At 38.8% G+C, this 12,767-nt stretch overlaps 1 protein-coding gene and 2 non-coding genes across 3 annotated transcripts; all 3 read left to right on the top strand.

The window, feature by feature from the left end:
* Positions 1 to 346: 346 nt before the first annotated feature.
* Positions 347 to 9,536, top strand: rps4x (ribosomal protein S4 X-linked). The gene is made up of 7 exons (XM_037759758.1): positions 347 to 424; positions 1,033 to 1,110; positions 2,794 to 2,974; positions 5,708 to 5,805; positions 7,142 to 7,313; positions 7,399 to 7,556; positions 9,378 to 9,536. Exons 1-7 carry the CDS (start codon positions 422 to 424, stop codon positions 9,477 to 9,479), a joined length of 792 nt encoding a protein of 263 aa, XP_037615686.1. The 5' UTR covers positions 347 to 421; the 3' UTR covers positions 9,480 to 9,536.
* LOC119482287 lies at positions 3,675 to 3,749 on the top strand. Its single transcript, XR_005205405.1, has one exon. It is a non-coding gene; the product is annotated as a small nucleolar RNA SNORD61 (small nucleolar RNA).
* On the top strand, positions 7,749 to 7,819 carry LOC119482286. Its single transcript, XR_005205404.1, has one exon. It is a non-coding gene; the product is annotated as a small nucleolar RNA SNORD61 (small nucleolar RNA).
* Positions 9,537 to 12,767: the final 3,231 nt, after the last annotated feature.

Genomic DNA, 12,767 nt, shown 5'->3' with positions numbered 1-12,767 from the left:
TGAGGTACTTGTACTTTAGTATTTCCATTTGATGTTATTTTATACTTCACTTTTGCTACATTCGGTTGGCAAATATTGTACTTTTTACTCCACTACATTTATTTTGACAGCTAACTTTGCAGATTAATTTTATTTAATACAAAATATAAATAAAGTAATACATTATATATTCTGATGGTAATACTTTTGTACTTTTACTTTTTCAATGCACAACGTAACAAAATACTTTTACACTGTGGTATTGCTACTTTTACTAATATCTGAGTACTTCTTCCACAGTGTTGACATGACAACAACCTGATTGATAATGTTTGGTATTAATATTGCGCCTTTCAGTCCTTTTGTCCCTCCCAGTCTGCCGTAGTCGGCCTTATCCTTGAATACCGGAAGTCCGGCCGTCCTTTCCCCCGCAGACTCCAACATGGTGAGCTGTTTCTCTCACGATTCTTCTCTCAAACAATCATTAAACATCACTTTCTGCTGCCATCTTATCACAAACATACACGTTCTAGGTTGAAATTCCACATCTTATCAAATGCTCGATGTCTAAATTGTATCCATAAGAATGGATTCTTGCTCTTTATTGCTGATTTAAAAGTGATATCTCCTCAGCCCTGCTTCTATCTCCCGCGGCTAGTTAGCTTGACTGTGGCTAACGCTGTTAGCTTGCTAAATGAACGGAAAACTGCTCTTCTGTAATGGAAGCGTCGCTTTTTGTACGCGACTTCAGTCGTTTTTCACATGTAGTGTTTAACGGTGCAACGTTTAAGTCAAACACAGTTAAAAGCAAAGTGTGTGCTAATGTTAGCATGGCTAGGCCGCAGCCGGTGGTGCTACAAGGCATTCATGTGTGCGGCATGTTAGCATACTATGCTAACGGTACCCGAGTGTTCTCCCTCTCTGTGTGTCGGGCTTCCCAGCAGTGGAAACTCCGCTTGAAACCATTAGTGGATCCTCATGTGGATCCCCACCGGTTGTTGTCCGGTTCTCTAACCGGTCTTCTTCTCCTCTACTTCTCTTTCTCTTCTCCAGGCAAGAGGACCGAAGAAGCACCTGAAGCGCGTCGCAGCGCCGAAGCACTGGATGCTTGACAAGCTCACTGGAGTGTTTGTAAGTGATAAACTCATCATTCTCCCACATATCTGTCTGCAATGATATACAGTTTGGTTTGATCACTAACTGTTTGAACTGTAAGGTTCTTATGGGTTCTATTATATACAGATAAGATATGTTCCTGAATACATTTCTTTGCATCAGGCCAGTTTGTGCCCCATATGTGTTGTATTAGCTGCTATTATTTCTACAACTTGCCCTGACTGTCATTCAGCATCACAGAATAAACGTTATTATGCAGAACTTTGACATGAATTCTCAAACTTCTAGATATTTAAAGCCAAGGTGAAGTTATTTTAAGTTTGTTCTTTGAGTCATTGTTATCATTGCTCATGTTTTAAGGCATAAATCGTCTGTTTAGAGCAATGTAAAATGCAATTATCGTTGCTCACTTCTGGTTTATATATTGATTTTATATGTACCTGAATACATTTTATGTATCCCTTTGCATAAGGCCCCATGTGTGTATTTTTTTTTTTTAACATTTCAGGTTACAGAAAAAAAAGAATTACTACACTGTTTGGATGAAATTTCTATCAAATAACCAGGAGCATACAAATGTTACATTTAAAGATTTCTAACCAGCTTTCTTAGAGATGTGTCTCTATTAGAGCTGCAACATGGAAAAGTGGTGAAATAACTTTTTAATGTGCAGCAGACATTTTTCTTTAAAACGATTACAAACGTTTGGAAATACCTTTTTAGAACAGGTAAATGTTAAACTCTGAGTTTAATTTACATATGCACATGCTTTAAGGGATACATTAGGTATGTTAAAGTAATGTAAAGTGCTCTTAAAGGATGGATATGCAGTGGTATGTACCTGAATACATCTTTATGTATGTCTTTTCATAAGGCCAGTTAGTGCCATATATATATATTTATTTATTTATTTATTTATTTATTTATTTATTTATTTATTTATTTAATTTATTTTTTTACATTTCAGGTTATAGAATAAAATAACTACACTGTAAGATATATGGAAGATGTTTCCATTATATATAACCTGGAGCATATAAATATACTATAAATAATACTAGTTTTCTTAGAGATCATTTCTGTCTCATGTGAGCATGCCTGATCTTTTCAATTTAATGCATTTCTAGATCTGTTATGTGATATTGTGGCAATGTAGCTGCTGTTAAAACTATTAAATTGAGATTCATTTATTTATCTGTATCTAGAAGGAACAGCTGCTATTATTTGTATTTTAATTATTTGTATTTTTGTAAGACTGTGCTTATGGCCTTTTTTCACCTCAACTTCATCACCAGCTGACGAGTAAACCTTGTAATTGTGCCAAATTTTGACATGAATGCTCAAACTTCTAGTTATTTAAAGTCGAGGTAAACTTTAACATTAATGAATATGGGTAAAAAATAAATTAAAAAAATTACAAGTAAGGGATAATGTACCAATGAGTATGACCAATCAGAAGTAGTATATATTCAACACAGCCCTGTAATAAATAAAAATATTAAATAGCACATGCTTAAAGGGATGCTTTAGGTCTTAAGAGTGTTGTTGCTTCTAAACAAAAATGTGAATAGTTGAGACAAAAGATTGGGTATAAATTTGTAGTACTAGCTGATCATTATTGTCTGTAATGTGAACATGTACTGGACCGTGCACAGACGTCCCTCAAGATAATAATTAAACGATTTATTATTCTGTCAGGCTCCTCGTCCTTCCACCGGTCCCCACAAGCTGAGGGAGTGCCTGCCCCTCATCATCTTCCTGAGGAACCGCCTCAAGTACGCCCTGACCGGGGATGAGGTGAAGAAGATCTGCATGCAGAGGTTCATCAAGATCGACGGCAAGGTCCGTACCGACATCACCTACCCTGCTGGATTCATGGGTGAGTTATATTAGACCTCTTCAGAACTTTCAGTGCAAATCAGATCTGCTGTAGGATTTGTCTTTGATTCATTTTGATAGGAAATTATTCACAAACCCTGCGGGATGGGGCTTTGGTTACTGTTTTTCTGCTTGTATATGAATTTACAGGTGGTGTTTCATAGATTAAGTTGGTCTGTAAATTAGGGATTCGACGATATAGGTTATTGTGGATCGCAATACAAAACACTCACAATAAGTTAATCATGGTGAATTTCCATTATCGGGATAATCAGACTCGCAATTTTGCTAGTTTTTAATTTTGTATTTACATTTTTTAACTTTTAAATATTAAATGTGTTTTTATTCTATTATTTATTTGCTTTATTTATTATATATATATTTTATGGATTTATGCAGTGGGACCTTAAGATTTACGATTACCTTATTTAAGATTTCACTGTGTCCGTTCTGTGATGCAATGAAAAATATTAGTTTCTTAACAAAACATAAGGTAAAGGAATTCCAGTATGTTTTAGTGCCGTCTTAAGCACATAATGATACAGATAATACCGTGAATCGCAATTATTTTGGCCAGGATAATCGTGACATGACTTTTTCATATTGTCCCATGCCTACTGTAAATTCCTGCTGGATGTGTAGGATTAACCACTGACAGAACTGACCACACTGCGTCTGTCTGTTTTTAGAAGGCAGAAGGAGCAATGATGAATATTTGGTTTTGATCAGCAATGAGCTGAAACTACACAACCATTCCTCTAAGAAGTTCTGAGCTCCTGCTACAATACTTTCTAACTCATTATCAGATGTTGGAAGAGAGTAAATTTGTCTCCCAGGCAGTGTACCCAGTGGGAGTTGTATTCCCCAAAATCTGACTCTGAGATTAAGTTGCTTCTAATTTGGTGGATTAAATGTGAGGCTTTATTTGTCATCAGATTTTCTTCATTTGTCAATTTTTGAGCATTTGAGCTGTGACTTGAGTTTAGTCAGTTGAGTGTTCTGTGTTTCTTCAGTCTTGGTTGTCAGATGTGACTCTATCCTCTAGTTGGTGGTCTGAAAGGTGAAGCTTTCACATATTCACTCTGGATTTGTGATGGAATTTGTCGATAGAAAACACTCATATTGGACAAAGCTGTGATAGGTTGTCATTTGGGTTGATGTGTCAAGGTGAGATGATGATGCAATTTAATCAGTTTGATTCAGATGTAAATGTTTGATAGGATGTAGCCATTTGGACGAGGACTGGTGATTACTGGACACATTTTTGCCGACACCACAGAACAGATGGGGCAACGTGAGCTTGTCCCACTTGGCTAGATTAGAAGTTGGGAACATCTTCAGTTAGAGCTACAGCGATTAATCGATTAGTTGTTAACAATTAAATTAATCGCAAACTATTTTTGATTTTCAATTATCGGTTTGAGTATTTTTTTTTTAAAGAAAAAAATTCTCTGATTGCAGCTTCTTAAATGTGAATATTTTCTGGTTTCTTTCCTCCTATGAAGGTAAACTGATTGGGAAATGCTGATAAATAACTAATGGATTAATTGAGAAAATAATCAACAAATGAATCTATAATGAAAACAATTGTTAGAACTGATCTGCACTAAAGACTAGCACTGCCCCCTCTTAGTCGCAGTCGTTTTTTTATGTTTTTTTCATGATGAATGCCTTATTTCCAAGAAACTTATGAACACATCTCTGGTATACACAAGATTTTAGATTTGTGTGACTCAGTTTTACAGATCTGTCAGTTAAATCAACTAATCAATTAGTTTACAAAATCGTATGAGTGTTAGTTGGCTCAGAATTTCTTTGTTTTTTTTTGTGTATTTATGTATAATTATAGAGTTTGTGTTGTACTTCCCACTGAGAAACACAGATTTTCTGCTTCACCACCATCCATTTTTCTTTGGTGTGATTTCTGTTTGAATACTGGCAGATTAGCCTGTCCAGCTCTTTTCAAATTTAATTTAAAGTGCATCTTGTATGAAGCATCTCACCACACTTAGTTGGAGTAATATTTTTGTAGTCATGAGTTTTTTAATTCTCCTTCAGCTTGTTTTTGTCCACGCTCGCTGTCACGCCTCTTTCAGACCTGTCACCCACCTTTGACGCTGGCCAACAGCCTCCATATGGAGGTGTGGCGTTTTAATTTCGAAATCCAAGGGAAGCCATCGCAGCATGATGACCGCTGCCTATTTATATACGTTGACACTAAACAGTCGGTCACTCTGGGCCAGTAGCAGAGGAGGAGGAATTTTATTGCAGCAGTTTCTGTTGCACTTAAATGCATTAAATAAAGCAGGAAGCAGTGTTGGTAAAATGTGCATATTGTTGAGATGTGTAGGTTGGAATGAATAGACTGAATGCTGTGTTTTGACTTGAGAGTGTGGGTAGGTGTTAATGGTTTAAATTGGCACCACGAGATGAGAGTAAACCAGTGTTGGGTCCTAGTGAAGCAATGGTAATTACCTTCCAAGCAGCAGCTCTTAAATTAGGAACCAGTCCTGCCAGGTGGAATAATATTTTCTGTAATGGTGTTTGTGGTTTTGACAACGAATAAACAGACTGTTAGGAGTAAAGATGTGGTTGGTTTGGCTGTAAAAGAAACTATTTCCAGTGCGTTTGACTGACTTCGGTACAATCCAGAGGGTGTTTAACACCAGTATTAGTAACACTTGTACATCAAATAAAAACATGCTAAGACTGTTTATTGCTTCTGTTTATTTAGATGTGATCAGCATCGAGAAGACCGGCGAGCACTTCCGTCTGATCTACGATGTGAAGGGACGTTTCACCGTCCACCGCATCACCGCTGAGGAGGCCAAGGTAAGAAACAGGTTTTTATGAGAATTGGCTCCTCCATGCTACAGTTTGATAATGCCATAACAGTCAATTACCACCATTAATGTGCAGGGTTCCTACGCAGTATGGAATTTGATTTTAGTAATTTCCTGGTCTGGATAAGTATGGAAAAACATTTGTTACCAGACTATTGCCCTTATTCAGTTTTCTAAAATATTGAATTTCTAAAAAAATGAATCATACAAGCAGGGTGTTTTTCATGGCGTTTGGAGCATCCAAAATGTTTAATGCTGTGAGGTAGCATGGGTGAGAGCGAGCTTGACGCCGTTGAAAGCAAGGCCAGAAGAAGGCGATGGCGTGCGACTGAATACACACTCCTACGCAGAGCTGCCTCTACGCCAGTATGTCATAGCCAGGTCCGCCGAGTCTATATAGGTGAACTAGGCGATTGCCTCGGGCTCCACTTGGGCAAGGGCAGCGAAATGTGGGCCAACTTTTCGTTATGAGCAAAATAACAATAATATAATAATAAAATTCTCTTTATACCTCAAAAACTGTATTAGGTGTTGAAATTACTACCTAAAATATTTTGCCTCGCGCCCTTCTAGCGCTCGCATTACAATTCTCTCCTTCTCAAAGTCCCAGGATGGATTTCTGTTCCAGTCTGTCCCTGTTGCTAATTGAGGGGCGGCATAATTGTTTTTCACCTAGAGTGGCTTTTCCCCTCGTGTAAGATGTTTGACAGAGGAACATCGTCCAACTTTCTGTGTAGGACTATGGACTGAACAGCCACGATGGGTGAATGCAGGTTTTCTGAGAGCTGGCTTGACGATCCCAAATACAAAGCCTGTATGGGCCAAATAGGAAAAGGGAGCTGGATGCAAACTCTGTGTAAAATCGTTTGACATCTCAACCATAGGAGAAGGCGCCAAAGCACTGCAGTCTTTTCACAGCATCCTCTGCACCCTAAGTCATGAAGTCACAAAGTCCAATATGGTCTGAAAAATCTACAGACAAGTCTGGAAGTCTGAGTCTGGAGTTTGGAAATGGAGAATGTGTAGGAACCCTGGATGGGTGTAATTAGCATGTGAGATGTGCTTTAAGAATTTGGTTGCTGCCTCTCGCCAAATGAGAAGATCAACGGCTTTCAAACTGGTTTAATCTCTAAAATGTTGTTGAAATCTTGTGAAAATCCTCCACTGTGAGAAGAATTACAACAGCAGATTGGCAAGATGAGATTGAATGACTGTTGAATGAAAAATCTGGACTGTATCTGTTTAGAGTAGATTTGTGTTCTCAGTCGTGCAGTCTTTAAGTGTTCCTTGTATGTTTCCTAACCCGCCTCCTCTTCCTCCTGCAGTACAAGCTGTGCAAGGTGAAGAAGCTCATCATTGGCACCAAGGGAATCCCCCACCTGGTGACCCACGACGCCCGCACCATCCGCTACCCCGACCCCCTGATCAAGGTCAATGACACGATCCGCATCGACCTGGACACCGGCAAGATCACGGACTTCATCAAGTTCGACACCGGTAGGTTCCTCTCACCGCTGGGATGGATAAACCACCAGCACAAACTGAGCCTCTGACGTCATTCCTCACCTTGTGCTCCCTCCAGCTAACCTGTGCATGGTGACCGGAGGTGCCAATTTGGGGCGTATCGGCGTGATCACCAACAGGGAGCGTCACCCCGGCTCTTTCGACGTGGTGCACGTCAAGGATAGCACGGGCAACAACTTCGCTACCAGGCTCTCCAACATCTTCGTCATTGGCAAGGTGAGAACACGCAGAAGTACTGTTTGTATGGTCCGTCTGTCCACAACGGGCAGCCTGTGGAGTTAAGAGCTGGACTTGGACATGCTGACAGGTGATGGTCAGGATTGGCATTAAACTTCCATCTCACACACAAGAGACAATTCACCCTAAACAGAATATTTTATTGTCACGGTTGAGACAGGATTCAGAGGAGCAATGATGATATTTTTGGTTTTGATCAGCTATGAAAATACACTACCAATCCTCTAAGAAGTTCTGAGCTCCTCGACTAGAAAATCTTCACAGAAATTCATCCGTTAAACGCGTCAACTTTTCCCACAATTCAAAACCTCCAAGTTAATTAATCAAAAGATGGAAACTAGCTTAAATGGCCATCCACACCAAGAATGATAATGTGAGCATCCACACTGATAAGGATATAAATGATAATAAAACAGTTGAAAACTAGCCACCACGGTTCAATAATTACACTTTATTGCAGAAAATATGTTGAAACCCTTTTTACTAATCCGCTCTCCTGTGTGAAACGAATCAACCTTTGAAGGATTTTGATTGGCTGTCAGTGTTTCTATTGGTCATCAAATCGTTATGAAACTGAACCATATTGTTCACCACTGCTGTCGTCATAATTGTGGTGTGGACTGCCATCCACGTGAGTTAGAACGATTTTTAAAACCTGATATTTATAGTTTTTAGAGTTATCGAGCTCGGTGTGGACCGCCCTTTAAGCTAACTAATTGTTTAATAATGTTCATGTTCCCTTTAGAAATAGGAATAAAGTAAAAATAAAAGCTGACTGCTGCAACCCAAGAAGCCTAATTCATAGTAAATACTAACTGCTGTGAAAAAGTACTGTTTACACTAGAAATAACGACAAAATAAGGAGACTACAAAATGCCAAAAGAAACAAGACCAATGTGCTTGTTGTTCCATAAGGGAGGAACTACTTCTGTCTTTTTTCAGGACTTTTTTCCAACATTTTTCACAGATTTTTTGGACTTTATCTGATATTTTTCCCACTTATTTGGATGTTTTGAAGACTTTTAAAAAAATATATTTTTCACACATTTATTCAGATGTTTTGAGCACTTTTTCAGATGTTTTTCACAAATATTTCACACATTTATTGAGACGTTTTCAGCACCTTTTCCTGACACTAATCACACTTTTGGACATTTTTCCACACTTATTCTGACTTTTTTAAATACTTTTTTTGGGGACATTTTTCTAATTTTTATGTTTTTGGACTTTTTTTTAATAGATATTTTTCAATTTCTTTCACACACAAATCAATAAAAACACAAACTAAGTAAGTTGCAGCTCAGTTACATGTGTCCCTATGGAGTTAAGTGGTTAAGCATGTTTGATACTCCACAGTACAGTGAGACGTCCTGAATATGTTACATTGTCGCTATATCTACGTCCCTTTTATTGCCACGGTCGTCCAAATAAACCAAAACAAACAGCTTGTTATAGGCTCATAACTCTAACAGAGAGAAGCGGTAGATATTCAGGGACACATTGTGTAAATAGCTTTATAACTGACTATCAGGACCTGTCCTGTGGAGTGTCGGTAGCTAAATGTTGCTCTCGTCTCTCCGCTGCCTGACATTTATTTGGCTGCTGATGTGACCGGAGCTGTCGGGGGGGCAGTCGTCTTTCTGCCGCGTGACATTTATTTGACACCGCTGTTCTTCACCTTGTGTTGAAACGTTGGCCGTCAGATAAATGTTAACACACTGAATTGTCTCAATTTTTAAATACTGTTGCATGTTGAAATGTCACCACTAACAAATGACTGTTATCTCCGTCCGTCTCCAGGGCAACAAGCCATGGGTGTCCCTGCCCAGAGGAAAGGGAATCCGTCTGACCATCGCCGAGGAGAGAGACAAGAGGCTGGCCGCCAAGCAGGGCAGCAGCTAAACACACAGGACATCCTGACCCCTGGTTTTCAAATAAACTGTTATTTACAAAACCCAACGCTTGTCTCAGTGTTTTCTTTAACCGCTAGTTGGTCACATAGAGCTAGACGCTTCTATAGACTAGTTTCAAAGCACATGTGGTATTAAAGCATTCATTTTGGACCCGCCAACATTTAAAAAAATATGAATTCACAGTAGTAATAAAAGCCATACTTTTATTCAGCAGCTTTCTAAAAGCTCTGTTAAAGTATTATTTTAAAAACTATTCATTTACATACAATTGTTATCAATAAGACCTTTATTAACATACATTTAGTTGAGCCATTTCCACATTCCTTGTATGGTATTTTTTTCCCTCAACTTTTATCAAGTCAAATACAAACAGAAAATGTCAGAATTCACTGACTGAAATAAAATGTAAAGGGATTGTGCAACAAGTTTGTAAAAACAAAATACATAGGAAAGTTATTACACATGTGCATTAAGCAGCTTAGTGCAGTGGTTCCCAAACGTTTTGTTCAGGGGAGGCCAGTGCAGAACCATGCATCATGTATACAGGTGCAGAACCATGCATCATGTATACAGGTGCAGCTCCAAAATTTAGAATATTGTGAAAAAGTTCAATATTCTGTCATTTATTTAAGAAAGTGAAAATGATATATTATAGACTCATTGCACTAAACCAAAATGTTTCAAGCATTTTTTCATTTTGATAATTACAGCCTACAGCTCAAAAAAGAAAAAAAGGTATCTCAAAATATTAGAATATTTCATAAGATCAATCAAGAAAAGGATTCACAATACAGAAATGTCCAACTTCTGAAAAGCATCAGTGCAGCGTGGCATGGAGGCGATCAGCCTGTGGCACTGCTGAGGCGTTATTGAAGCCCAGGTTGCTTTGATAGTGGTCTTCAGCTCATCTCTATTGTTGGGTCGGGTGATTCTCATCTTCCTCTTGACCTGAACCCCATATACTCTCTGGGGTTCAGGTCAGGCGAGTTGGCTGGCCAATCAAGCACAGTAATATCATGGTCAGCAAACCAGTTAGTAGTAGTTTTGGCACTGTGGACAGGTGCTAAATCCTGCTGGAATAGGAAATCGGCATCTCCATAAAGCTTGTCAGCAGATGGAAGCATGAAGTGCTCTAAAATGTCCTGGTAGACGGCTGCGTTGACTTTGGACTTGATAAAACACAGTAGACCAACAGCAGCAGATGACATGGCACCCCAAATCATCACCGACTGTGGAAACTTCACACTGGACTTCAAGCAACTTGGATTCTGTACCTCTCCACTCTGACTCCAGACTGTGGGATCTTGATTTCCAAATGAAATGCAGAATTTACTTTCACCAGAAAAGAGGACTTTGGACCACTGAGTAACGGACCAGTTCTTCTTCTCCTTAGCCCAGGTAAGATGATTCTGACGTTATCTCTGGTTCAGGAGTGGCTTGATACAGGAATGCGACAGCTGTGTCCATCTCCTGAAGACGTCTGTGAGTGGTGGCTCTTGATGCACTGACTCCAGCCTCAGTCCATTCCTTGTGAAGCTCTCCCAAGTTCTTCAATCGGCTTTTCTTGACAATCTTCTCAAAGCTGTGGTCAGCCCTGTTGCTTGTGCACCTTTTCCTACCACACTTTTCCCTTCCAGTCAACTTTCCTTGAACATGCTTCGATACAGCGCTCTGCAAACAGCCAGCCCTTTCAGCGATGACCTTCTGTGGCTGACCCTCCTTGTGGAGGGTGTTGATGATCGTCTTTTGGACAACTGTCAAGTCAGCAGCCTTCCCCATGATTGTGGTTGCGTGTACTGAACTAGACCGAGAGATACACGATATTTATCCTGTATGGATAGCAATTTACTGAAACTTGAAATCAAATATTCTAATATACCTTTTTTTTTTTTTTTTTTGAGCTGTAGGCTGTAATTATCAAAATTAAAATGAAAAATTGCTTGAAACATTTTAGTTTATGTGCAATGAGTCTATAATATATTACATTTTCACTTTCTTAAATAACGGACAAAGAATATTGAACGTTTTAATTATATTCAAATTTTTTGAGCTGCACCTGTATTTAACCTCGCAACGCCCCAATCGATGGGTATGAATTACAATATAATATACTTCTCACTTTTCCCCTAAATTTGTCACTAGTTTAGAAATAAAGTTGCTAGGAGGGTCTGAAAAGTCTCTAAATCTAGCGACAAATTTGCCAAGTTGGCACTATCAGTGTCAACACATTAAATGTATTGAATGAACATATTAATTGAATTGCTGTGTTGAAACATATTCATAGTAGGACTCTAAAGGAAGGAGATGAAAAGTCACAAACTTTGTATTTACAGGTTTTAAACTGAAAACAGTTTGAGAAAGTGAAGTTGAAAGCTGAAGTAGGCGAGATTGGGGCAAATATGATTTATTTTTTATAAAGCGGTCGCTATATCCTGACAGTAGTACATGAAAACAGGTAACCTGAAAAAAATCCTGTTCCTCTGTGTCCTCTGGTGCTCCTAACGGCATCTGCAAGATTTCACAGACCGGAGGAAAACAAGCAGTCAGAGCTGATCTGAGCCGGCTGTCAATCACTCTGAACTCCGACCAAACGGTCAAACTAGGCAGCGCTGATATGAATCAATATTCTGTTACATTTATGTCTATTTCTCTCCTCACGTTCTCAGAATCATCTTGTAGTGCACGGTTTAGCTGTAAAATGAGAACGTTTGTGACGCAGTGAAAACAAAAGTTTGTGGAATCTGGTGAAGGAATGCCAAGTTCCGGTCACATGACCGGAGCACAGCCAATAGGAACGCTCTCTCTGTAATGACCTGTGATTGGTCAAAGTCTCCGTCACGGGCTAGATGTTCTAAAGTCTGAAAACAGAGCCATGAGGAGGAGCAGAAGTCTAGTTTTCTCTCAGAACACTTGAATTACAATATGCTGAAAGGTTATTATGGAACATTTGCCCAATGATGCCAAAAAATATACTGCCTACTGAAGCTTTGAAGCAGCTGGGAACTCACTCTGAGTTTGTTGGCCTAAATTAAAATATTCTTTGCTATATCATGTCCTCCTCGATGATGCTATAACAAGTGAATGAAACCTTACTAACCTTTGAACCATCATTCATTAAAAACCTACATTTTAGAGGCACGGTCTTTGCTTCTTTGACATGATCTAGCAGGAAATACAGACTTTTCTCACGATATAAAAAATAAATGCCTTTCCATAACAGGATAAACATGTCATTTAGAATTCATCTGAAATGTGAAGAGTGTTTTATGAATAACAC

The sequence above is a fragment of the Sebastes umbrosus genome, chromosome 22, assembly GCF_015220745.1.
Source record: "Sebastes umbrosus isolate fSebUmb1 chromosome 22, fSebUmb1.pri, whole genome shotgun sequence".
Lineage (NCBI taxonomy): Eukaryota > Metazoa > Chordata > Actinopteri > Perciformes > Sebastidae > Sebastes > Sebastes umbrosus.
This window is presented reverse-complemented; position numbering and strand designations above follow the sequence as displayed.